The sequence below is a fragment of the Rhinatrema bivittatum genome, chromosome 4, assembly GCF_901001135.1.
Source record: "Rhinatrema bivittatum chromosome 4, aRhiBiv1.1, whole genome shotgun sequence".
NCBI classification, from domain to species: domain Eukaryota; kingdom Metazoa; phylum Chordata; class Amphibia; order Gymnophiona; family Rhinatrematidae; genus Rhinatrema; species Rhinatrema bivittatum.
Genome location: NC_042618.1, coordinates 5,724,863 through 5,752,590, shown reverse-complemented (window position 1 = coordinate 5,752,590; position 27,728 = coordinate 5,724,863). Strand labels below are relative to the sequence as shown.

The 27,728-nt window shown below is 47.7% G+C and overlaps 1 protein-coding gene across 7 annotated transcripts in view; it reads left to right on the top strand.

The window, feature by feature from the left end:
- Window positions 1-27,728, top strand: part of CEP128 (centrosomal protein 128) — a 647,014-nt gene that overhangs the window by 460,006 nt on the left and 159,280 nt on the right. Inside the window, exon 21 of one of the 7 annotated variants that reach the window (XM_029597702.1) lies at window positions 18,895-19,081. The exons of the other annotated variants lie outside the window; for them this stretch is intronic. Within the exon in view, the coding sequence (XP_029453562.1) occupies window positions 18,895-18,921 (27 nt within the window). The 3' untranslated portion in view covers window positions 18,922-19,081. Of the gene's footprint in view, window positions 1-18,894; window positions 19,082-27,728 lie in introns of those variants that run through there. 7 annotated transcript variants of the gene reach the window in all.

The following is a 27,728-nucleotide window of genomic DNA, read 5'->3' as shown; positions in this document are numbered from 1 at the left end:
CCTGTACATGTAAAATGGCTTTTAGAGAAGTACTCCGGGGGTTGTATGTGTAAAGGTACATGCAGAAGTGATTTTGCACATATTCATTTATTTAAAAAAATCTTATAGCCCACATATTCCATTGCTGGTTAGGTTGGGGAAGGGAAATAACCTGTATAGAGGATATTTTCAAATCGTTGCACTTTAAGGTGAATTTTCAGAAGATGTGCGCATAAAAAATAGCACCTTGCACACGTAAAATAGCACATCCATGAATATAAAACCCTCAACATTCAGGGTCCATGAGTAAATTTACATATGTAAAAAACAGGGCGGGCAGGGGCCTTCCCAGGAGGGAGCAAACATTTAGGCGACTAAGTTGCTATTTTATAAGCAATTTGTACATGCAAATGTGGCACCTTGCTCGTGCACATTTACTCCTAACCAGTATCAGGAGCAAGTGACCATAAACATATTAAAAGTGAGATGGGGGGATTTCAGGCTGAGCCTTAGTGAGCTGCAGGTGGTCTGGGCGACAGATTAGTAAAACTGGTTACTTCATTGCCGCATGCAGGGTATAAAATCCCCCAGCTTACACATGTAAAAGCCAGACACGCAGGGGTGACTGCATCCGAATGACGCAAGTAAAATCTCCTTGCGTATCCCTTTAAAATTAGAAGTACAAATTCATGGGTAACCCATTTGCATATACTTATCCGGCTAAATTCCAACTTATCCGGCTAAGTAGCACCTTTGCAGCTACTTTGACTTGACAAATTGGAACTCATCCAGATAAGTAGCAGCAGGCACTACTTAGCCAAATAAGGCCTGGATTTATCAAAATGCAATAAGTATCGCATGCGATAGCAAAAGGGGCATGGTTTATTGCAATATAATTACCTATGTGAAGTGCTAAGTTGGTGCAAATTGTGATGATGGTTTCAGACTTTGCAATAAGTGCCAGATGTGTGTGTGTGAGAGAGAGAGAGAGAGAGAGAGAGAGAGAGAGACTAGCCATAATGTCCTCTCTCTAGATAGGTATTTGTATCCCTATGGGAGGCCCACCTAGTAACTCGAGGTGAGGTTTAGGTATTAGTGTAGGGGGTTAGAGGCCACTTTGACATTCAACGTGAGATGTACGAATAGAACAGTGGTCTCTTGTGAAGATTTGATGACCCTCGGAGTGAGGAAACTCACTCCAAGATGATATTTGTGCATTGTTCTCTCCACCTAGCTTGATGGACTCTCTACCTGGGTAACATCAAGCTAGATGGAGAGAACATTGTACAAATCTCATCTTTGGGTGAGTTTCCTCTCTCCGTAGGTCATCAAATCTTCACAAGAGACCACTGTTCTATTCGTACATCTCACGTTGAATGTCAAAGTGGCCTCTAACCCCCTACACTAATACCTAAACCTCACCTCGAGTTACTAGGTGGGCCTCCCATAGGGATACAAATACCTATCTAGGGAGGTGACATTATAGCTAGTCAGTCTCTCTCTCTCTCTCTCTCTCTCTCTCTCTCTCTCTCCTCTCTCTCTCTCTCGCTCTTCTCTCTCTCATCTCTCCTCTCTCTCATCTCTCTCGTCTCTCTCTCTCTCCTCTCTCCTCTCTCTCTCTCTCTCTCTCTCTCTTCTCTCTCTCATCTCTCTCTCTCTCTCTCTCTCTCTCTTGTGAATTTTCAAAAGGTTGTACACAGAAAAATTAGCATTTGTGCACATAAAGGGCAAGATTTTCAAAGGGTTACACAAGCCAGGCCTATTTTCAAAAGGCCTGGCAACACACATAAAGCCCACAGACACATGTAAGTCCCAGGGCTTTACTAAAGGGGCAGTCCGGGGGTGGGGGCAGGGTCAGAAGCCTCAGACACAGCGGCCATTTGATGCTGTGCCAGGGATCATGCACCAGCAATCAGCCAGTGTGCGCAACTTACTTCAGGGCTGAAGTAAGTTTTGAAACAAGAAAGAAAAAGGGAGGGGAGGGGAGGTAGGGAACGGGGGAAGGAAGCATGCATGGTGCACAATTGTGCACCCCCTTGTGCATGCTGACCCCCGATTTTATAGCATGCGCGCGCCTGCACACACATGTTATAAAATCGCATGTCCATGTGCACGCGCACATGCTCGCGCAAGTTTAAAAATCTACCCCAAATTGTGTACATGTACTCGCACATGCGGTTTTATAAGCATCAAACAGAAGTGCGTAAGTAAGGGTTCGCATGCAATTATAAGGGTCATGCTGGGGATGTTGTGAGGCGCGGCCAAAAGATGCGCGTGTAAGCTGCTGTTGCTTCTGTGCGCAAATTTTGCAACTTACACGTGTAACTTCCTGGCGTACGTGATGTCAAACGCGTTTATACTGTAGTGTCAGCTGGGCAGGAGGTCCCGGCAGGAGAACCAGGAGGGTCTCAATGACCTAGGAGCGGACTGGAGGAATGGGAAAACTGTACGGTGAATTTTAAAATTGGGGATGCAGGTACACATCGGGCTTCACGCGCCCATCCTGGTTTCAGAACTCGGAGATGCATGGGCATCTCAGGCTGGGCACACATCTCGCCGAGTTTCAGAAAGAGACGGGGCCAAGAGACGTGCACGTGTCTGCCTTCACGCCTGCCGCGTACACTTAATTCTGCTATGGAGGAGGTGGTAGTTAGGATAAAAAGGCTGTTTTGGAGGGGTTTAAAGGGTCTGGAATAATTGGGGGGAGTGCAGGCTATTTAAGCAGGGGGGTTTGGAGGACCTAGCTCATAACTGGGCGAACTGGTGAGACTGGCAATGGCGTGGATGCCTGCCCCTGACTTACATGGTGGAAGTGGTATTTACGCGCCTAGGCGTGCGCCTATTTAAAATCGGGCGCATGTCGGCGTGTGCCTACTATATTCGTGCAAGTTATATAATTGCCACGCACCGGCGCACATGTGCCAATGTGCGCCCACTTGCCAGTTTGAAAGTTACTGTCCCTATGCCCACATCTTAGAAAATTTGCCAGTCTATACCTGGAAACAGACTTACATGGGTAAGTCCTGCTTCATTTTTGCACATAAATTATCTGCGTGCATAATTTGAAAACGGTTTGATAAATATGCATGGTTTTTTTGCGTCATGTATGCTTTCAGCATTTCAGCAATACTTAGCCGGAGAAGTTCTGTCTTATCCAGTTCAGTGGCAGCCTCTAAACACTGCCACTTAGCCAGATAAGTCCCAAAAAGCGTGATTTATCTGGCTGAGTAAGAGAGCCAGATAAGTTTGGAAAAAAAAAAAGCTCTATTTATCTGGCTAAGTTTGAAAACAACTGCTCCTTATCCTGCTAAGTAGCGCTTTTTGAGATTTATGTGGCTATCTTACTTAGCCAGATAAATAGTGCTTTTTTCTTGTTTTTCAGACTTATCTGGCCGAGTTAATTCTATATTCTCTCACAGATCAGAAATTTCTCAGTGGGCGGGAGATCTTTAACAGAGCAGTAATGCATGTTGGTGCTTCAGAACGCAGAGCTTTGCGATCTCTCTGCTTTCTACAATCAGGCGCTCTTGGAAGCGAAGAATGTGACCAGGGATTCCTAAACCTTTGCACACCACTGTACCTTTGGGCTTCCAGTTCTGGTGGAAACCAGCTCCCTTTGGGCCACAGGACTCTGAACCTTCATTTGCAGCCGCCTGTTTTTAATTCCTCTCACAACTCATTTAGCCCAGTCGTCACGGCCAGTGGCCACAGACTGTGGCTCCCTGCAGAAAGCAATATCATGGATCCCGAGTTTGGCCTTAGCCCCGGGGGGTTGTGAACACATCCACGGCTCCTGACCACCTGGGAGCAGAGTCCTGGTTCCTCAATCAAACCCAGGTCCTCTGCCTGTCCCTTGGACCGGGCTATAAAAATGCCTTTTTACTGCCAAAAGCACCAGCAAGATCCCTGTAGAGTAATCTGAAGTGCCCGAATAGTGTAATTAAATCCCCTCTCTCCCCCCGCCCCACTCTACCCATTCCAAATCTGTATTTTGTCTAAATCATTGGTTCAGCCGTGTTTGACTTTCAGGCACACCAGTCGTAAATAACAAACCCGTGCTGGCTTTTATTAAAGGCTGAGACTCTGCCAGCATTTTGTCTCGCCTGAAGACGTGCTGTTTCGCAGTTTAGCTTTTCATAATTAATATTGACTTGGATATTTGTAATCCTGTTTTTAGCAGCTGTTTGTTGCTTTACCATTCTCTGCCTATTGATTGTTTTGCAAAATGCTTTACTGAATGCTGTTAAGGGCCAGGCACTGCCTGCGGAATAACAATAGCAGCAGGCTCGGCATCAGCAGGACGGGATCCTAATGTGCTCCGGCGTGTGAGCAGGTCCGTTCCCTTCCTCACACAGTCAAGCAGCATGAAATCCTAGAGGCCACTGGAATGCAAACCTTTGTGAGCAGATCCTGCCGACCGGACCGCTGTTACAGGCCGTATGCCACCTCGTGTCTGTGTTTCTTAAAGTGGATATCCAGTCACCACTTATCTGTGGTGACCGAGAGTGTGTCACTTAAGCATCTGCCTTCGTGGATACCCCCGCGTGCCTTTCCGTAATTACAACTCATTCTGTATTGCAGTTTCTGTGAAAGATGCATTACTGTATAAATCCAAATTATTTTCTGTAATCACGAACGCAGCTATTGTAGTGGAAATGGTTTGGAAAATCGACTGTCGGGGATTTGCATATAGAACATCCCGTTCTCCGACCATAATGAGTCCGGCTTCTATGCAAATTACGGATAGTGGAGGGTGTTCTGTATGCAAATCGCTTGCGACGGACAGGGCAGGTGCAAATTTCTGCCCCCGACGGGACAGAGAGCCTTGCTGTGGCTTTAAACGTTCATTTGTTTTTGTGGGGCTTCAAGAGGGCCGTGCTGTGGTATGAAATCATAATGTTAAATTGTGCACAGTCATTATCCTTAAAGGGGGCAATTTTCAGAAGCCGTTTACCCGTGTAAATGGCCACTTGCATGGGTCAAAGGGCTTTTTGAAAATTGCTCTCCCCCCCTCCCCCCCCCCCCCCCGTGTGCATGCGTTGGGTACTTTTACCCGTCTTCTGATGGAGGCGACAACGCACCCAGTTCTGCATTTTCCAAACTCTGTGCATTCATTTTGGCAGAAAAAGCAGGCGTAAATCTGAGGGGCTACTTTTGCCTTGCTTAGTTTTCAAAGAAAAAGGATGTGTATACTTTTCTGTTCCAGAAATCTGTGGATAAAAGTACCTGCAGAGTTTGCAACCATCTCCCAAAGCAAGGGGCAGATCTGGCTTGGTTTCTCGTTATGCAGTCTGTTAATGAGTCCCATGAGTGTGTCTAAGTCATCTTCCTCATTTGTGCCAGTGGGGGGGGAGCGCAGCTTAAATTTAGCTCTGTTGCCCCTGAGCATTCAGAAAACTCCTGGAATTCATTCTGATAAAAAATGCAAGGGGTGAAGCAGTGAAAAATGGCAGATAGTTTAAAGCAGTGGCTCCCCCAGCTGTGGTCTGCAGACCCCTCATGGTCCACGAGGCCATCAGGGGTCTCTGAAAGACACAGGATAAGTAAAAAAAAAAAAAAATAAAGTCTCTGTGGGAGCAGGATCAGGGTGGCCTTGCAGACCGGAAACAGCAGCAGCAGCAGCAGCCGTGGGGGTGCGATCTGTGGCAGCCACAGACACGGGGCAGGGCTAGTGATGGCTGTATGGGCAGACGCAGCATCCACAGCAGAAGCAGCTGCAACTGTGGAGGCGGGAGCAATGGCAGCTGCAAGGGCCAGAAGGAGCAGCAGCAGCTGTTGTGGGGCTAGGAGAAACGGCAGCCACACAGTCCAGAAGCAGCAGTGGAGGTGTTGGCAGGTCTATCAGCAGCCCATAGAGATCAAGGGCAACAGTGCAGCAGCAATAGATGAGGAGAGAGAGGGGATACTCATGGTGATGAAGGGGAGAGACAGAATGATAATTGGGGACAATGGAGGGGGGGAGAGGGAATGGTTGGCCTGGGAAGGAGGTAAAGATAGAGAGTGGCGCGGTGCCAGGAATATTAGGTAGAGAGAATGATGTGAGAGAGACTGGTGGAACTATGGAAGGAGGAGAGTGGAGGGGAAGAAAGTGGTAGGGCTAAGGAGAGGAAGAGAAGAATGGTTGGAGGAGAGAATGGTGAGACCGGAGAGGGGGAGAAATAGTGGTGGCACTGGGGAGGGTAGAGAGAGAGATTGGAGGGGTAGATGGAGGAGAGAGGCTAGGGTGGGAGATAGAGAGACACTGGTCAGGACAGGCTGAAGGAAATAAACTACTGGATCAGACTGGGGGGCACAGACACTGGTGGTCAGGCTGGGGGCGAGACACTTGGGGATGGACTGGAGCGGGAGAGATGCAGTTTTGGGGAAGAGACCGGGGAGAGAGAGACTAGTGGGAATAAGCTAGAGGAGGGGGAAGGGACACTGATGGATCAGATTTGGGAGACAGACATCGATGTGTCTGACTAGGGTGCAAAAGGCTGGTGGAGGTGGGCTGTGGAGAGAGGTGGGGGAATGAGAGAGACCAGTGAGGGAGAGACACTGGTGGGTATGGGCTGGGGAGAGAGACAGAGTGATGGAGACAGACTAAACGAGGAGAGAGGGACATTGGTGGATCAGGTTGGGGGGGCTGAGTGAATAGAAGTTGATAGGGCTGACTGGACTGGAGAAAAAGAGAGGAGAGCTGGTGGGAGAAAGTCGAAGTGGTGGGGATTGACTAGAATTCCCCAAACCTTTTTGAGGTCAATAAGGAGTCTGCACGGCCATAAAGTTTAGGAACCCCAGTTTCTAATTACGTTAGAAAAATACAAATCCCATCACTAATCTTCTAATTTCAGTGCACTGGCAGGTAGTTGCCAATGGTAATGTTTTCACTAAGCAGCTTCTGCTGATTGCTCAAACATTGACATTGGAGAGCCCGCAGCGTCTGGCTGCTGGTTAAAGAGAGAGATGTCCTAGGAGCACACAGGATGCAAAGTGTACTCTGTACTCTAAAGCAAAGAACAGGTTTCAATCAGCAAGCCTGCCAGCATTTCAAGCATTAAACGTAAAAATAGAAATGGAGACAGGACTGGTGGCAGACGGGACCCCACTCCACCAGTTGCAATGAACCCCAATTAAATTGGGGAGAATGCTTCTGTAGCCAGGGGAGACCAAAAACTACCAGATGGATGGATTTCTCTACCACTAACAGTTTGAGTTCCTCAGTGTGTAAGGTGCCAGTGTGCAGGTGGACAGGTTCTGTAGTAAGGGAGATTCGGCCGGGTAACGGCTCTCCATAAATAGATGCAATACATAAGGAAGTCTCAAGCGAGCCGGTCTTTATACCCAGGAGCTGAACAAGGTCCTTGAGAATGAAATTACCTCCTGCTCCGGAATCTACCAGAGCAAGAACTGGAAAGGACCAGGAATCCCAGATCAGGGTAATTGGTACAGATAACTGAGGGGCCAGAGAGGTTGTGCCCAAGTTCAGGACCCCTACTGAACTCAGGTTGGGAAGTTTCCCGGACGGATAGGATAAGTCTATAGATGGTGGCCAGGTGCTCCGCAATACAGACACAGTCCGGTTTGTCTCCACCGGAGGTGCTCTTCCGGTGTCAGCTGCCCATGACCCAACTGCATGGATGGGCTCTTCCGTCTTAGCCACCATAGTGTCCCTGCTTGGGGCAGGTTTGGTGGTGAATGGGACCGAACCAGAGAAGGCTTCATGGGCATCCGACTCTCCTGGTGACGCTCTTGGAGACGGTGGTTGATTCGGCCTGTCAAGTCTATAAGGCCCTCAAGAGAGGAAGGGAGCTCCTTTGCAGCCAGCTCATCCTTCAGCTGTAAGGAGAGTCCATCCAGGTAGATAGCTCGTAGGCAGTATTCCTGCCAGACGAGTTCAGTGGCCAAAGTCCGAAACTCGATGGTATAATCGAAGAGACTTCTTTGATGCTGATGGAGATGTAGTAGGCTGGTGCTTGCCACGGCATGCCGCCCGGGATCATCGAAGGTCCGTCAAAACACAGCCACAAACTGAGACAGTTCCTTTAACAAGGAATCCAAGCGTTCCCACAGGGGGGAAGCCCAAGCCAGCGCCTTCCCTTCGAGACAGGATAAGATGAAGGTGACTTTAGTCAATTCGTCCTGGAAGACGGAGGGCTGCAGAGCGAATTGCATATAGCATTGGTTAATGAACCCTCTGCAGAGTCTGGACTCACCATTGAAGTGCGGGGGGCACTGGTAGGGCCAACAAGGCTCGAGGCATCGATGGAGATGGCTGTGGATGAAGAGGAGCCGGAATAGAAGCTGGATTATTAATGATGGCATCAAGCCAGGCGTGAAGACTATCCATGGAGGAGGCCAATGCCTCAAGAAACTGCTGCTGTTCTTGTACCTTGGATTCCAGGCCTGGAATGGCCTGGAGGGCACTGCTCCACCGAGTCCATGGCCTTTGCAACCTGGGCCGAGGTGGTGTTGACACAACCCGTAGGTAAGGACCTTCGGGTCCCCACCATCGGCAGGTGGAGTGGGCTGATAGGCAGACGCTGATGGAGCTTCACTTATACCAGCCCTTGTTCACCGCAGGTTGAGCTTTTGGGTGCTGGGGCCGGCAGGACTTAGGTGGGCCTCGAGATAGAATAGCAAGAGAGGTTGGTTCAGCCCAGAGACAGCAGGCGAGGGATGTTGTAGTCCTACTCTGGACTGGGTAAGGTTATGGAAACTTGGGCGCCAATGCAACAAAGGCTGACTGAGGGCGCTCGAGCAAAGGTAGGCCAAAGCCTGATAAGTCCACGTCCAGGCAGTAGGCTGAAGAGGCATCCAATGGTAGGCTTGAGTCAGGGCCGGTAGCAATTCAAGGGCTGTGGCAAGTGATTCTGAGGTCTGATCACGGAGATAGTCAATAGCGTAGTCAATCAAAACTGAGGTCTGATCACGGAGATAGTCAAAGGCATAGTCAATCGAAGCTGAGGTCTGATCACGGAGAAGTCAATAGCATAGTCGGACAAAGCGAAGGTCAGGGTCTGGAGATAAGCTGAAGCGGAGGTCTAGGTCTGGGTCTGGAGATAAGCTGTAGTGTAGTCAGGCGAAGCGAAGTCAAAGTCCGTGTAATCAATCTGAAGCATAGGCAGGGCAGGAATGAGGAACCAGGAACGTAGAGTAGAGACGAATCTCTTAGCAGCAACAAGTAGTTGACCAGCGAGGAAACCTGTTGCAAAGGCAACGCTATGGAGCGGAGCCTGAGCTTAAATACTATGAAGAGGTTGATGTCATCATCCGGGGCCGCGGCCAGGTTCCCACCGCGTTCCCTACATAAGGATCAGTGAAGCGCATGTGCATGCCTAGGGAGGGGCGCGGCGCAAATAGTGGTGTCTCTCCGTGGACCATGCAGAGGCCCGACGAGCAGTAGTATCATGACCTGGAACGCTGGGGACTGTGGCAGAGCTGGAGGCACTGGAGGAGGCCCGAGGTCAGAGCTGACGGCCCACCGTCGCTAGCGAGGAGGAACCGGGGGCCTTAGAATAAATAAGGAACCATTCCTTTTTGTGGAAAATGAATCTTTTATTACAAAATGGAATGCTGTATTGAACAAATGTTCACATGAATTGATGTTACTTATTGTAGGGACTACTAAACAATCTATAGCAGGGATGGCGAACTCCAGTCCTCGACGGCCACAAACAGGCCAGGTTTTCAGGATATCCACAATGAATATGCATGAGAAAGATCTGCATGCACTGCTTCCATTGGATGCAAATCTTTCTCATGAGTGCTCATTGTGGATATCCTGAAAACCTGGCCTGTTTGCGGCCCTCAATGACTTGAGTTCACCACCCCTGATCTATAGAGTCTTGCATGAGCAAATCAAAGAGCAATGAGATCTGTCACTAAAGAATCTACCAATGGAGGATTTTGATTTAAAAATGGAACCTTTACAAAAACAATTAGAGAACTTTAAATTGGAAATTAAAGAATAAGATTAAAAAATTCAGGAGGGACGAATGGGATTATTCCAGGGGATATATTTACCCTTGGATGAATAAAAGTAATATTCAATGCTTTAAGCAATCAAAGAATTTTTCATCATCATCAGAGGGCTCTTCTGAAGATGAAGAAGTAGGCCCAGTTCAGGAGAAAAAATCTGTAGCATTTGACAATCCATCGATAGAATCTTCTGAACACTTTGACAATGATGTGCCATCTCATTTTTTAAGGTCCAAAACCAAATACCAAAGAGGTGACTGGAATCAGTCGATCTCAGGGAGAATGCGGACCAAGAGCAATCACATTTTCAAATATCAGTAGGTGTGACTGGTGCTATATATAATTTATCAAATCATATGCTATCAAAAATTGAGATGAATGTGCTCAATAAAGGCTTATCTTTCATTCCTACAGTTAATTATGACTCCTTTTCCAGAATAGCATTGTTTTTTTAGACGGCTAAAAATTGCCTCTTTTTTTTGTAGTTTTCCACCGCCTAACAATAAATCCTGTTTCTTTCACAAATCCAACTGGATGCCTTCTGGCCTCCCAGATCCACATGTCCAAGTTTTTGAAAATTTAGTTCTCAGAGAAGTTGCAAAACTAGAGAATTCTAAAACTTTGGTGAGACATAATCTCACTTTGGCTGAAAGTCATCAAGCCAGCTGATAAGGGAGGTGGGGTAGTCGTGCTGAATTATCAACAGTATGTGGAGGAAGCAGATTGTCAATTGAGTGACACTCTTTCTATGTTCAACTACATGTAGATCGTACTTCTGATATTCAGAAATGAATTTATATCTGTCAGAGATGCCTACAAAATAAACTTCAATTTTTTGTGTGATCCTTATCCTGTTATACCTGCATTATATTTGGCTCCAAAAATTCATGTCACTTTCTGCACCCCGGGACGTCCCATTGTGTCTAGCATTGGTTTTTGAACCAGTAGCCAAATACATTGATTCTTTTTTACAGCCTGCAGTAGCCCCCATTTCCTCAAACATTAAAGATTCTACATATTTCATCAAACATACGGAAGGATTACCCTTTATTCCTAAAACAGCCTTTTTGGTAACAGCTGACATTAGTGCGGTATACACGAATATTCCCCAGTAGGTGGCTTTAGAAATTGTTAGGTCTACAATTGTACAACAAAATATGGGGGATATGCATGTGCAATTTTTGAGTGATTTGGCTGAAATTGCTTTAACCACCAATTACTTTATCTTTGAGGGCCAGCTTTACCTTCAAATAAAAGGGGTAGCCATGGGTTCAACGATGGCCCCTTGCCTGCCTATATGTTGCGGACTTTGAGGAACGTTTTATATATTCATCACGTTTTTGGCAGGATATTCTAATATAGAAATGTTACATAAACGATTTATTTTGGATATGGCTTGAAACAAGGGACAATCTGCAGCAATTTATCAAGTGGATTAACCAACAAAATCCAAACTTGAAGATCACAGCACATTTTGAGATAGTGCAAATTCCATTCTTGGACCTTTTGGTCACAAAAGATCATGGCAAACTTGTTGCAATGATTGGAGCTATACATCCAAATGTATATGCCAGGCGTACAAACATGCCCTCTATGCAAATCATGACAATTTATTATTGGGGAGCTCACGTGAACCTATGGAATGTTTGGAAAAAGGAATGGTACATACCAATCTGCCTTCGGCCATTAACAAGTACATTTTCTACGCGTGTAAATTTCGGGGTTTATGTGTGTGGCCAAGCCTTGTACGTGCCACGTGCATTTTACAATGGGCCCAGTCATACATATAAACCTTGGTACGTGCAGAAGTGCCAGTCGAGGGAAAAGGAACGGGCTGGGGGGGCGTGGTCTGGGAGGGAGGGGCGGGCAGGGATAGCGCCATTAGCCACTGCCTGGGAAAGCACGTGCCAGGAGCCATCCGGCATGTGCAGATTACTTCTGCTCCAGATAGGGTAAGTTTAGGGAGTGGGGGGGAGAAGGAAAGAGGGAGAAAGGATAGAGTTAGGTGTAGGAAGGTTCCCTCCCAGTCTGCTCCTTAATTGGACTGCACTGGGAGGGAACTGGGGGAGGTCCAGTTGCGTCACTGCACATTGCTTTGTAAAATTCCCCATTGTATTTTATAACATGCGCATTTTATAACATGCACACGCTTGCTCTCCTTTAGAAGGAAACTGAAAACCTGTTTATAGCTATTCTCCCAAGCCTACCCCTGATTGAAAAGAACTGTTTATGCTTGAACCACTTAGTTAACCATCTATGCTAATCAATGGTGTATTATCTCGTTATACTCTTAGGAGAACTCTGTTTAACCTAATTCTTCCTCTTTCTATTGTCCTGTTTTGTAATCCCTGTTTATTGTAACTTTCTCTCTTCTGGTTATTGGTTTCCCTTGGTTATAATGTAAACCGATACGATAAGACATTGTCTTGAGCATCGGTATAGTAAAAGAATCTAAATAAATAAATAAGTGGTTGAATCCTTCCTGGAAACCAGATCTCAGTCCATCTCATGGGCCAACAGATCTCATCATCAAAAGACCTCACATATGGAGTACCTCAGGATTCAGTGCTTTCTCTGACTCCCTTCAACATATACATTTGTCTAATCTATGACCTCATCCAATCATTCATTCAATATTGAATGCCATCTTTCTGCAGACAACATTCAATTCTGCATTAAAATACATTCAGACCAAACCTCTTCGGTTACTAATCACAACCAATGTCTCAACATCCTCAAACTTAAACTAAATCCTGCTAAATCCAAACTCCTCTAGCTAAATCATCAAAGCCATTCCTTAGTATCCCTACCCTCCTTTTCAGGAACCCTTTTACAACCCAAAGGCTTAGTTCAGAGTCTAGGGATTCACCTAGATCACAACCATATAATAGAATCCCCCATCTCAAAAGTGGCGAGAACCTCCTTCATGTACCTGTGCCAGATTTGCTAACTACGCAACTACTTAAAAAAAAAAAAAACACAACCTTGCTACCATTATTTTTTTAATGTTTTTATATACCGGCATTCATGATAGAATCACATCATGTTGGTTTACAATTAACAGGGGGAGTGGGTGGAACAAAAAAATAGAACAAGTGCAAAGAAACAAGAAGTTACAATACAACAAGGCTGATCAAACTGGGAGAAGAGGGAGAGCTAGAGAGAAATTAACAGCGTGTGGCGTAATTATTTACAGTATATACGGTATTCTGAAGTGACTGGCTGAAGATAGTATTGCTTTGAGATTTAGTCAGGGTCTGGAAAGGCTTGTTTGAATAACCAAGTCTTAGGCCTTTTTCTGAAAGTTGGGAGGCATTAACTACCAGTTGCATAGACTACTCCAAATCCCTTTTCGCTGGCCTTTCACAACAGAACTTCAAGCTCTTCCAACTGTTATGGAGCACTGCTGTCAGAATCTTGGTTGAGGGCAAAGCAACAGACCACATAAGGCTGATCCTGAAGAAACCACTGCCTCCCAGTCGAATACAGAATATAGTTCAAAATTTCCTGCCTTATCTTCAGATGTGTGAATAAATTGGCCCCTGAATATCTCTCCCAGCTTCTATTCCCCTACACACCCACAGGAGAACTTCGGTCTTCCCAAATGGCGCTCCTCTCCTCCCTTCCTTTCAGCCCGATACTGTAAAACCGCGGGAGAGCGGATGAACGCCCGCTCTCCCGGCGCACGCACCGGCCAAGGGCCGGTGCGAGCGATCCAGTATGCAAATTAGGCGACGCGGTGCAAACGAGGGAAAGGAGGCGCTAGGGACACTAGCGCGTCCCTAGCGCCTCCTTTTGGCCTGGAGCGGCGGCTGTCAGCGGGTTTGACAGCCGACACTCAATTTTGCCGGCGTCGGTTCTCGAGCCCGCTGACAGCCACGGGCTCGGAAACCAGACGCCGGCAAAATTGAGCGTCCGGTTTTCGGCCCGACAGCCGCGGGCCGAATTCAAATTTTTTTTTTTTTTTACTTTTTTTTACTTTTGGGGACCTCCGACTTAATATCGCTATGATATTAAGTCGGAGGGTGCACAGAAAAGCAGTTTTTACTGCTTTTCTGTGCACTTTCTTGGCGCTGGAAGAAATTAGCGCCGACCTTTGGGTCGGCGATAATTTCTTAGAGTAAAATGTGCGGCTTGGCTGCACATTTTACTTACTGGATCCCGCGCGCATACCTAATAGGGCCATCAACTATGGAAAACTATGGAACAAGTTACTGCTATTCTTTAACCTCGAAATAAGCCACCTTATCTTCAGGAAGCAAGTCAAGGCATTCACTCAGGCCTTCACACAGTCCCCATGGCAGAGATTTCCTTCTTGTAAAGACTACCAAAACTCTTATCATGAGAAGCCTATCAACCACAAGAGCTTTCTTATTTTAATATCTTTATTAAACCTCCTTCCTACTGATCCCTGCATTGCTCCCTTTATACCCACTCCCATTGTACTCTATTGGTTAATACGTCTATGAGACAAATTCCTAGGACATGCTCTGCTACAAGCCAAACAATCGGGAATATTCTGTTTGATTTCTACTTCCGTCTGGCTAATCCCCTTATCACTGATTTGTGCTTATTGTAAACTAAGATTCAATTGCAATTGTAATTAACTTTGTAATCCACTTTGTGACCCTTTTTGATAAAAGGCAGACATCAAATATCTATAAATAAATAAAATACTGATGTTGACCATTAGGGCTTTGCAAGATCCTCCTCCAGAATATCTGTCCTTAGTGTTACCTGCATATGTTCCATCTCATACCTTGCATTCTGCTCGGGTGGAGGAAATGTTGGTTCCTATTGTGTGAGATACTCGATTGCAACAGACAAGGAGCTATGCCATTTCTTGAGAATTCACTGCCTTAGATGATTTGGATTCAGAGAGATTTTTGACAGTTTCACAAAGATGTTAAGACACAGCCTTTTAGCATGGCATATCTGAGATTAAGGAAGTGAAATATGTTAAGTCCAGTATGTGAGAATCAGTTTTCAGTGGGTACTTTCATTGAGCAGGTGGGTTGTTGATGATTTTTATTGTATTACTTTTGTTGTATATTTTGGCTGAATTGTGCTATCTTTGTGCTATAAATTGCTTCAAGCATGTTTATGTAAGGCCTAGGGCGAGTCTTGAACCCTTGGGCCTGTAGACAAGAGCTCCTACTCTTGTTAGAGCTCAGAAGCTCTAACAAGAGTAGGAGCTGAGGGATGAGCTAGATCTCTTGGTCTTTAGGTAGTGGTGGGTGGAGTTATGACAAAGCAGGTAGACCCACCCTGCTGGCACAAGGTCATTTGTTTGTAGAGGAGAGGGTGTGAGCTGAGTCAGGTTGCCTGTTTGGTAAGATAATGCACATTACTGGACTATCTTGTTTTGTTTTCTGCAACCTGTAAGTCAGGATAAGGACTGCCCAGTCTGCCCAGTTCTCCCTGTCTGCACTGCTCAATTTAAGGATTTTTCCCAGCTGCTTGATTGCCTGCAGGATATCGTTCTTTATTCAACTCAGGCTTGTTGTCTTCCCTTTCTTGGTCCTCTGCCATTCTGAGTAGATAAGCATACGAGTTCCTATGAGAACACCAATGCCCAGGTTCCTTTTCTCCCCCTGTGTCTCTTACCCGACTTCTCAACCTTTTTTTCTTAATGCTTTCTCTCTATCTCAAGCATGTTTAAGTTCCATCTTATTACTGATTTCCATCACCTCGGCTGATAGATGCCTGGAATATCGTGCTACCCTCTCATTAAAGACAGATTGCCTCTCATTTCTTCTGAGCCTCCCTCCTTCCAAATTCATATCTTGTCTTTGAATATCTTTTACTACGGAAAATTGCTCTTTACTGTCATTTATGGAAGTCTGCTAAATGTTTGAATGCTTTGGTCAACACCTGCACGTTGCTGGCCTCCTGTGATTGAGAGATGGGGGGTGAAGCTTTCTCAAGAGCGCCCTGCTGCTCTTTCATCACCCTACCAGCGAAGCTCAGTTCTTCCTCTCCAATGGCAGCCGGGAACCGTCTCTAGGACTCCCCTTTACTGCTGCAGAGCACGAGCCACCACAGCTGAAAGAATTGGTTCTCTTATTCCCTTGATTGTTCCATGGAGAGGCACACAGGCGAGCTTCTTCATTCTGTGTCCATGCGCGTGCATGGCAGTGATGTTCCTTCCAGCTTCCTCATGGTGGGAAGTCGCCATCTACTTGTTTTGTCTATTTTTCCGTGTAACTTTGGGAACAGAAGAAGCTGCTTGATATTTTTTTTTTATGCATCCTCTAGGAAAAGGGCAGTCAGTCTGTTGTGCACCTGGGGAACTCATTTTTATGTGATTATAATTTTGTAACAGCCCTCGTAACGTAGATGGCAGCGATATGCACATAGGGGCGGATTTTCAGATCTCTGCTCGCGTAAATCCGCCCAAAACCGGGCGGATTTACGCGAGCAGGGCCCTGCGCGCCGGTGAGCCTATTTTACATAGGCTCACCGGCGCGCGCAGAACCCCGGGACTCGCGTAAGTCCCGGGTTTTCGGAGTGGGCGTGTCGGGAGGCGTGTCGGGGGGCGGGGCCGGAGCGCGCGGCGTTGCGGGGGCGTGTCGGCAGCGTTTTGGGGGCGGGTACGGGGGCGTGGCTACGGCCCGGGGGCGTGGCCGCGCCCTCCGTACCCGCCCCCAGGTCGCGGCCCGGCGCGCAGGAGGCCCGCTGGCGCGGGGGATTTACGCCTCCAATCCCCCGACAAAGGTAGGATGGGGGTTTAGACAGGGCCGGGCGGGTGGGTTAGGTAGGGGAAGGGAGGGGAAGGTGAGGGGAGGGCAAAGGAAAGTTCCCTTCTAGGCCGCTCCGATTTCGGAGCGGCCTAGGAAGGAACGGGGGTAGGCTGCGCGGCTCGGCGCGCGCAGGCTATACGAAATCGATAGCCTTGCGCGCGCCGATCCAGGATTTTAGCCGATACGCGCGACTACGCGCGTATCTACTAAAATCCAGCGTACTTTTGTTTGCGCCTGGAGCGCAAACAAAAGTAGGCTGTTCGCGCTCGTCTGAAAATCTACCCCATAGCTTACACCAGATTTCAAAGGGAAGTACATGCATACTTCCCTTTTTGAAAATGATCCCGTTGAAACTACCTGGATACAGTTATACCTGCTAAACTGCACGCAGACATTTTGGGGGACATTTTATGTACATGTTTTTGGAAATGCAAGCATATGGGGTAGATTTTAAAAGAAGTGCGATCAGCCTACTTTTGCTTGCGCATCAGACTCAAGCAAAAGTACGCTGGATTTTAGTAGATACGCACGTATCCACTAAAATCCTGGATCGGCGCGCGCAAGGCTATCGATTTTGTATAGCCTGCGCGCGCCGAGCCGCGCTGCCTCCCCCCGTTCCCTCCAAGGCCGCTCCGAAATCGGAGCGGCCTCGGAGGGAACTTTCCTTTGCCCTCCCCTCACCTTACCCTCCCTTCCCCTACCTAACCCACCCGCCCGGCCCTGTCTACACCCCCCCCTTACCTTTGTCGGGGGATTTACGCCTCCCGGAGGGAGACGTAAATCCCCGCGCGCCAGCGGGCCTGCTGCGCGCCGGGCCGCGACCTGGGGGCGGGTACGGAGGGCGCGACCACGCCCCCGGACCGCCCCGGGCCGTAGCCACGCCCCCGTACCCGCCCCAAAACGCTGCCGACACGCCCCCGAAACGCCGCGACGACCGGGCCCGCCCCCGACACGCCCCCCTCCGAAACCCCCGGGACGTACGCGAGTCCCGGGGTCTGCGCGCGCCGGTAGGCCTATGTAAAATAGGCTTACCGGCGCGCAGGGCCCTGCTCGCGTAAATCCGCCCGGTTTTGGGCGGATTTACGCGAGCAGGGCTCTGAAAATCCGCCCCTATGTGAATAAGTGCCAAGCCCACCCCTGAGCAGGCCGCCTCTCAGCCCAGGTACATTTTGTAAAAGGCCATTTCTGTGCATAGGCCACCATTTTCCCCACAGATATCCCTTTGAAAATTACCTGTAACTTGGTTTCCATCCTCTCCCCTGCAAGAGAACACTGGCAAGTTGCTAGAAAATTAAGAGGGCTAATCAAAATGACAAAGCAAGCTCTCTTTTTTATGCTTCAGAGCTAAATTTACTAAATTCATTTTCCAGCTTTTATAAGGAATGTGTTCACAGGTGTATGTGCTGGCATAGACTTAGATCAACAGCCAAACAGAAGGTCAATTAAGCAGAACCCAGCAAGAAGCAATTGTTTTATAGTTAATGTATACAATAACCTCTCCCTCCCCTTTCTGTACCCATGTAAGGTAACTAGCGATCTATTTCTGTCCTCCTCCAGTTGTGCGCGCTGTATCCCAGATATTGATTTAGGAGTCCGTGGTAAGAGTGTCTGAGGCTGAATAGTGCAATGTATAAAAGTCAAGAAGTATAAGCACAGAGCTCTCTGAGGGATGCCTGCATGGGACCCTGGCCTTTGCAGAGAGTGTATTACTGTCCAGACTCTCAGGAATGCACATAAAAAATGGGGGCAACGGGCAGTCGCATTTGTGCGTGGCTGTCATGTTAAGAGAATACGGGTCAGCATGGCTCAGGCAATGACTCCCCTTTACTGAAATGCCTGGCCCAATGTTCCCTGCAAGGCCATGGCTGCCCATGCCACACCTCGGAATGTACAGGGCCTGGCGGGGAGAACAAGAGGAGCAGCGGAGGTCTGTCCCGCGGCTGCTGAGACTCTTATCCTATATGTGACAGGCTGTGTACAGCAATCCCTCCCCCCGACTCCCCACCCATGCTTACCCACGGCAATCTCAGGGCATCTGGAAATATTGAGCAGGGAATTTTTGAAATCCTTATTATTAGGTGTTATTTGATGTGTCTGCTGATGTGAAATGGTTTATTTGTGTTTGGGAAATTTTTTAAAAGTGTTATGAGCTTTTAACTATTGGATGTTGTTGTTCTGTTTACTGTTTTTAAATATTTATTCTTTTTATTAGTATCATCATCTTCATCCTTATAATTAACAACACTAGAAGACCATCCCGAAGATGTTTAAATACCAATACTGTTACCATAATCCTTTTCCCTTCTTTTCCTTATGCTCCCTTTTTCTCCACCAATCTCTCCCCGATCCCTTCTTATTTCCCACTATTAATTTATGCATCAATGTTTTTAATGGTTTATTCTCTATTTGATTTTTGTAAACCGTTATGATGGCTGCACCGAATGACTGTATATAAAAGTGAACAAATAAATAAAATCCTTCATTTATGACACATTTCTCCACCAAGAGAGTTCAAAATAACTAATCAGTTAAATAATCAAGTTTACTGAGGGGTAGATTTTCAGAGCCCTGCTCGCCTAAATCCGCCCAAAACCGGGCGGATTTAGGCGAGCAGGGCCCTGCGCGCCGGGAAGCCTATTTTACATAGGCCTCCCGGCGCGCGCAGAGCCCCGGGACTCGCGTAAGTCCCGGGGTTCTCGGAGGGGGGCGTGTCGGGGGCGTGTCGGGGGGCGGGCCCGGTCGCCGCGGCGTTCCGGGGGCGTGTCGGCAGCGTTTTGGGGGCGGGTACGGGGCGTGGCTACGGCCCGGGGGCGTGGCCGCGCCCTCCGTACCCGCCCCCAGGTCGCGGCCCGGCGCGCAGCAGGCCCGCCGGCGCGCGGGTGATTTACGTCTCCCTCCGGGAGGCGTAAATCCCCCGACAAAGGTAAGGGGGGGGTGTAGACAAGGGCCGGGCGGGTGGGTTAGGTGGGGGAGGGGGGGGGAGGGTGAGGGGAGGGCAAAGGAAAGTTCCCTCCAAGGCCGCTCCGATTTCGGAGCGGCCTTGGAGGGAACGGGGGGAGGCAGCGCGGCTCGGCGCGCGCAGGCTATACAAAATCGATAGCCTTGCGCGCGCCGATCCAGGATTTTAGTAGATACGCGCGACTACGCGCGTATCTACTAAAATCCAGCGTACTTTTGTTTGCGCCTGGAGCGCAAACAAAAGTAGGCTGTTCGCGCTCGTCTGAAAATCTACCCCTTAGGGAATAGCCACTGCTATTAATTGCATCAGTAGCATGGGATCTTCTTAGTGTTTGGGTAATTGCCAGGTTCTTGTGGCCTGGTTTTGGCCTCTGTTGGAGGTTAAATGTAAGACATTGATAAGACAGGCTAAGAGAGAATTTGAAAAGAAGTTGGCCGTAGAGGCAAAAACTCACAGTAAAAACCTTTTTAAATATATCCAAAGCAGAAAGCCTGTGAGGGAGTCCGTTGGACCGTTAGATGATGATCGAGGAGTTAAAGGGACACTTAAGAACATAAGAACATGCCATACTGGGTCAGACCAAGGGTCCATCAAGCCCAGCATCCTGTTTCCAACAATGGCCAATCCAGGCCATAAGAACCTTGCAAGTACCCAAAAACTAAGGGGTAGATTTTCAGACGAGCGCGAACAGCCTACTTTTGTTTGCGCTCCAGGCGCAAACAAAAGTACGCTGGATTTTAGTAGATACGCGCGTAGTCGCGCGTATCGGCTAAAATCCTGGATCGGCGCGCGCAAGGCTATCGATTTCGTATAGCCTGCGCGCGCCGAGCCGCGCTGCCTACCCCCGTTCCCTCCTAGGCCGCTCCGAAATCGGAGCGGCCTAGAAGGGAACTTTCCTTTGCCCTCCCCTCACCTTCCCCTCCCTTCCCCTACCTAACCCACCCGCCCGACCCTATCTAAACCCCATCCTACCTTTGTCGGGGGATTTACGCCTCCCGGAGGGAGGCGTAAATCCCCGCGCGCCAGCGGGCCTCCTGCGCGCCGGGCCGCGACCTGGGGGCGGGTACGGAGGGCGCGGCCACGCCCCCGGGCCGTAGCCACGCCCCGTACCCGCCCCCAAAACGCTGCCGACACGCCCCCGCAACGCCGCGCGCTCCGGCCCCGCCCCCCGACACGCCCCCCTCCGAGAACCCCCGGGACGTACGCGAGTCCCGGGGCTCTGCGCGCGCCGGGAGGCCTATGTAAACTAGGCTTCCCGGCGCGCAGGGCCCTGCTCGCGTAAATCCGCCCGGTTTTGGGCGGATTTACGCGAGCAGGGCTCTGAAAATCCGCCCCTAAGTCTATTCCATGTTACCATTGCCAGCAATAGCAGTGGTCACCATCCAAGTCAACCCAATCAACAGCAAGCAATGGACCTCTCCTCCAAGAACCCATCCAATCCCCTTTTAAACACAGCTATACTAACTGCACTAACCACATTTTCTGGCAACAAATTCCAGAGTTTAATTGTGCGTTTAATAGTGAGTTTAATAGAGAAGATAAGGCGTTTAATTGTGAGTTTAATAGAGAAGATAAGGCCATCGCGTAAAGATTAAATGAATTCTTTGCTTCAGTGTTTACTGAAGAGGATGTTGGGGAGGTACCAGTACTGGAGAAGGTTTTCATGGGTAATGATGAACCCATGAAAGATGTGGTAGACCTGATTGACAAACTGAAGAGTAGTAAATCACCTGGACCGGATACTATACACCCCACAGTTCTGAACGAACTAAAAAATGAAATTTCAGACCTATTAGTAAAAATTTGTAACCTATCATTAAAATCATCCATTGTACCTGAAAACTGGAGAATAGCTAATGTAACCCCAATATTTAAAAAGGGCTCCAGGTGCGATCCAGGAAACTACAGACCGGTTAGCCTGACTTCAGTGCCAGGAAAAATAATGGAAAATGTTCTAAACATCAAAATCACAGAACATATAGAAAGACATGGTTTAATGGAACAAAGTCAGCATGGCTTTACCCAAAGCAAGTCTTGCCTCACAAATCTGCTTCACCTTTTTGAAGGAGTTAATAAACATGTGGATAAAGGTGAACCAGTAGATATAGTATACTTGGATTTTCAGAAGGCGTTTGACAAAGTTCCTCATGAGAGGCTTCTAGGAAAAGTAAAAAGTCATGAGATAGGTGGCGATGTCCTTCCGTGGATTACAAACTGGCTAAAAGACAGGAAACAGAGAGTAGGATTAAATGGACAATTTTCTCAGTGGAAGGGAGTGGGCAGTGGAGTGCCTCAGGGATCTGTATTGGGACCCTTTTCAATATATTTTTAAATGATCTGGAAAGAAATATGACGAGTGAGATAATCAAATTTGCAGATAATACAAAATTGTTCAGAGTAGTTAAATCACAAGCAGATTGTGATAAATTGCAGGAAGACCTTGTGAGACTGGAAATTGGGCATCCAAATGGCAGATGAAATTTAATGTGGATAAGTGCAAGGTGATGCATATAAGGAAAAATAACCCATGCTATAGTTATACAATGTCAGGTTCCATTTTAGGAGCGACCATCCAAGAAAGAGATCTAGGCGCCATAGTGGATAGCACATTGAAATCATTGGTTCAGTGTGCTGCGCAAGTCAAAAAAGCAAACAGAATGTTGGGAATTAATAGAAAGGGAATGGCGAATAAAACGGAAAATGTCATAATGCCTCTGTATCGCTCCATGGTGAGACCGCATCTTGAATAATGTGTACAATTCTGGTCGCCGCATCTCAAAAAAGATATAGTTGCGATGAAGAAGGTACAGAGAAGGACGACCAAAATGATAAAGGGAATGGAACAGCTCCCCTATGAGGAAAGACTGAAGAGGTTAGGACTTTTCAGCTTGGAGAAGAGACGGCTGTGGGGGGATATGATAGAGGTGTTTAAAATCATGAGAGGTCTAGAATGGGTTAATGTGAATCAGTTATTTACTCTTTCGGATAATAGAAGGATTACGGGTCACTCCATGAAGTTAGCATGTGGCACATTTAAAACTAATCGGAGAACGTTTTTTTTTCACTCAACGCACAATTAAACTCTGGAATTTGTTGCCAGAGGATGTGGTTAATGCAGTTAGTGTAGCTGTGTTTAAAAAAAGGATTGGATAAGTTCTTGGAGTATATGTCCATTACCTGCTATTAATTTAGTTGACTTAGAAAATAGCCACTGCTATTACTAGCAACAGTAGCATGGAATAGACTTAATTTTTGGGTACTTGCCAGGTTCTTATGGCCTGGATTGGCCACTGTTGGAAATAGGATGCTGGGCTTGATGGACCCTTGGTCTGACCCAGTATGGCATGTTCTTAAGGCCCTTATGACCCATGGGGAGATGAAGGGTTGATAAAACAAGAGGGTAGGCGATCTAAAAAAGCCATGGGGGCAATACAATGGATCAGATGCCAAGAAATGTCCATTTAGAATCTTTATTATGGAGACTCGTTCATCTGATAAAAAGCCCGACTCAGGCCGAGTTTCGCCCACACAATGGGGCTGCCTCAGGGGTGAGAGTAGCATTCTCCTTCTAAATTCTCCTCAAGCAAACTGCTCCTAGTCATACCTTCTCTACCATCAGCTAAGCACTCCAACACAAGGAACAGAGCCTTCTCCATCGCAGGACCAAAAGCATGGAACTCCCTACCTGACTACTTAAGTTCACTCAGAGACATAAAATCCTTCAAAAAAGAACTCAAAACATGGATATTCAGACAGACTTTCACTGATGATGTTGGCTAAGCATACATCAAACATACACACCAGAGACTCACTGACTTTACCCTGTTTTTCTTAGAATTATGTATCAGCACCCGTTATACCCTGATTAGACAATATTTATACATAGTTAGAATTGTTTCCCTCAAACCTTTCTACAATGTTTCCGTTATGTCTAGTTAATATATATCTAGTTAATATGATACCCGTTTTATGTTCGTTATCTGTATCAAGTTATTTACCTGTATCAAGTTGTTATACTGTAAACCGGAGAGAAGGCAGACTGCTATTCTTCGGTATATAAAAGACTTTAAATAAATAAATAAATAAATAAATGCTTGCGTTTATAAGGAGACCGACACGCTGTTTGAATGCTACTCTCACCCCTGAGGCAGCCCCATTGTGTGGGCGAAACTCGGCCTGAGTCGGGCTTTTTATCAGATGAACGAGTCTCCATAATAAAGATTCTAAACGGACATTCCTTGGCATCTAATCCATGGGGAGATGAATCCTCGGAGTTTTCATCCGAATTATCGGACGCCCCTTCCCCACCAGAGGAAAGGAGTCAGATCTTCCCAGAGGACCTCTACTTTGCAGGGTTGATCAGGGCCATGGCTGAAGCTGTTCCCTTCCAACACCTCATGGAGGAAGATGAGCAACATAAGATGTTGGAAGTACTTCAGTTTGTCTTCGCTCCTAAGGAAATCATGGCGGTTTCCATCCATGACACTTTTAAGGATCTTCTCCTTCAGATGTGGGAACACCTGATCTCTGTATTTCCAGTCAATAGGAAGGTGGACGCCACCTATTTGGTACAGCAGGCCTTGGGATTCTAGAGACATCATTTTTCTCACCAGTTGATAGTCGTGTAGTCTGCCCTCAAGAAGGCCAATCGCTCCCGCACCCATACCTCTGCCCCTCTGGGGTGAGAACATAGGGAGCTAGATGCTCTGGGCAGAAAGGTCTTTCAAGGTGCTTTGCTCATCGCCCATATTGCCGCCTACCAGTTTTATATGACCCAGTACAACCAAAACCTGTGGAAGCAGGTCCAGGACCTCTCAGAGAGCTTGCTGCAACAGCAACAGGAGTCCTGCAGGGTCTGGAGGCTGCCAAACATGAGGTGAGATCCACCTATGATGTGTTTGAGACAGCGGCCCAAGTAGCTGCCGTGGGCATTGGTGCCTGTAGAATGGCCTGGCTCCGGGCTTCTGACCTCCATCCAGAGGTGCAGATGAAGCTGGCTGACCTCCCATGCACAGGTGACAACCCTTCTGGGGACAACGTCCAAGTTGGGGTAGCTCAGTTGAAGGACCACCACAAAACCCTCCAACAGCTCTCTGCTAGCACTTCAGATGTTCCTTCCTTTCCCAGGAAATCTTCCAGGCCAAGCTCCAGGAAATCCTTTTATAGGCAGAGGAAATATTATCCCCCTGCCTCTCGGGCTTGCACACCGTGCACTAGCTCCAGGGGCTGCTCCGATCAAGAGTGAGCACCTAGGCCTCAGCAAGCCCTAGCTACAGGTTTTTAACTGGCAGCAAGGGAGCATGAGTCAGCAAAGCGTACCCCCAGCACTGGATCCCCCAGTAGGAGGCAGGCTATTGGCTTCGCCCACCACTGGAGGACAATCGCTTCCGACCAATGGGTCCTTACCATAGTCCATCAGGGGTACCGGCTCAATTTCAGTCGGCTTTCAGAAAACTCTCCCCCATGTCCATCATGGGGTTCATCCGCCCAGTAGGTCATGCTTAAGACAGAACTCTCCACCCTTCTCACAACAGGAGCGGTAGAGCCCGTTCCTCGCTCTCAGCAGGGCCGAGGGTTCTATTCGAGGTATTTCTTCATACTGAAGAGAAACGGAGGCTTGCGCCCCATTTTCAACCTCAGGGCACTGAACAAATTTCTCTTAAAAGAAAAGTTCAAGATGGTTTATCTGGGCACTCTGATCCCCCTCAAAAGAGGAGACTGGATCTGCTCCCTCAATCTCAAGGAAGCTTACGTTCACATAGCTATCTTCCCCAGCCACAGAAAATACCTCCGCTTCGTGATGGGAAAGGCTCACTACCAGTATAAGGTACTGCATTTTGGGTAGGCCTCTGCCCCTTTCATTTTCACCAAATGCCTAGCAGTAGTGGCTGTGTACCTCAGGCGCCGTGTGGTGCATGTCTTTCCATACCTGGACAACTGGCTGATCAAGAGCAACTCACGAACAGGGGCGCTGAACACTTTAGCCCTGACCGTGAAGACTCTGCAATCCTTGGGGTTTGTTATCAACTATCCAAAGTCTCCACTTCTGCTCATCTCCCCAATGGACTTTATAGGAGCTAAGCTGAACACGCTGCAGGCGAAAGCGTTTCTGCCCTGTGATCAGGCTCTTGCACTCGCCTCATTGGCAAACGTGCGCAGCAGCCAGCATGTGAGTGCCCGCCTTCTGCTCCATTTGTTGGGCCACATGGCGGCTTCAGTCTATGTTACCTTACTCGCCCACTTGTGAATGCGAAGGGCACAGTGGACCTTGCAGTTGTAGTGGCAACAGGCCTCCCAGGACCTTGAGACCTGTCTCTCCATCACTGAACCTTTGAGGGCATCTCTGTGCTGGTGGGAAAACCTCTTCAATTTGGAGTGGGGAATTCCCTTCCAGGCTGCCCTACCTCAAGTGGTCCTCATTATGTAGCACATTTAAAACTAATCGGAGAAAATTCTTTTTCACTCAACGCACAATTAAACTCTGGAATTTGTTGCCAGGAGATGTGGTCAGTGCAGTTAGTGTAGCTGGATTTAATAAAGGTTTGGATAAGTTCTTGGAGGAGAAGTTCATTACCTGCTATTAATCAAGTTGACATAGAAAATAGCCACAGCTATTACTAGCATCAGTAGCATGCATATACTTAGTTTTGGGGTACGTGCCAGGTACTTGTAGCCTGGATTGGCCACTGTTGGAAACAGGATGCTGGGCTTGATGGACCCTTGGTCTGACCCAGTATGGCAATTTCTTATGTTTTTATGTTTTTTATGTTCTCCACCGATGCCTCTCCTCCGGGCTGGGGAGCCCATGTGGATGGCCTCCACACACAGGGTCTCTGGACCGCTCAAGAAGCCCACTGTCAGATAAACTTTCTAGAGCTTCAGGTGATCTGTTACATCCTCTAGGTGTTCCGGGACCAGTTGTCACACAAGGAAGTCCTGATTCAGAAAGACAACAACAAGTCATGATGTGGAATATCAACAAACAGGGAGCACAGGATCGTTCCTCCTCTGTCACGAGGCGGTGCAGGTGTGGTCCTGGACCCTGTCACAAGGGATGTCGCTATGACTCTGAACATACTGGTGGACTGGCTGAGCCGCTCCTTTCAGCCACACAAGTGGTCTCTAAATCCAGAGGTGGTGCCCAGAATGTTTCATCAATGGGGAACCTCTCCCACTCCTGATCATGTGTCTTGCGTATGCACCCCAAGTTCCTACCTAAGGTCGTGTCTGATTTCCACATCAATCAGTCCATTGTTTTAGCCACCTTCTTTCCCAGGCTTCATTCCTATCCAGGGGAATATGCTCTTCAAACTTTGGACTATAAGAGGGCCTTGGCTTTCTATTTAGAACACACAGCCTGTCACAGGCAGTCAACTGAACTCTTTGTGTCCTTCTATGCCAGTAGACTGGGAATGGTGGTGGGTAAACAGACTTTATCCATCTGTCTAGCTGATTGCATCGCCTTCTGCTATGCGCAAACGGGCCTTCAGCAGGCAGAACAAATCAAAGCTCACTCTGTGCATGCTATGGCGATGTCAGTGGCTCAACTGCGAGCAGTACCCATTGCTGAAATTTGTCACGCAGCAACGTGGAGTTCTCTTCACACGTTCGCGGCCCACTGGTGTTTAGACAAAGATGGTCGACAGGACAGTACCTTCAGTCAGTCTGTCTCTTTCAGACTTAAACCCAACTCCTCCTGCCTAGTGCCCCTGCTCGTAACCAGGCCATCCTCTGCTGGCCAATAGAACCGCTGTTGTGCCTGTTGGCAATTTGTTTCGGTACCTGTTGACCGCACCTGTCTGATGAGGACAGCCTGGAGCTTGGTATTCACCCATAGAAGAAGGAACAATGCCAAATACATTAAAAGGGGCAATTATAAAACCAATCATAAAGAAGAAAAACAGCGACCTCCTGATCCTGAACCACTACCGCCCAGTCTCAAATCTTCCCTTAATAGCCAAACTAATAGAAAAAACTGTACAGAAACAGCTAGCTGAACACCTTGACAATAATAACCTACTGTATCCATCACAACATGGATTTCGTAAACATTACAGCACTGAGACACTACTACTCGCACTAACAGA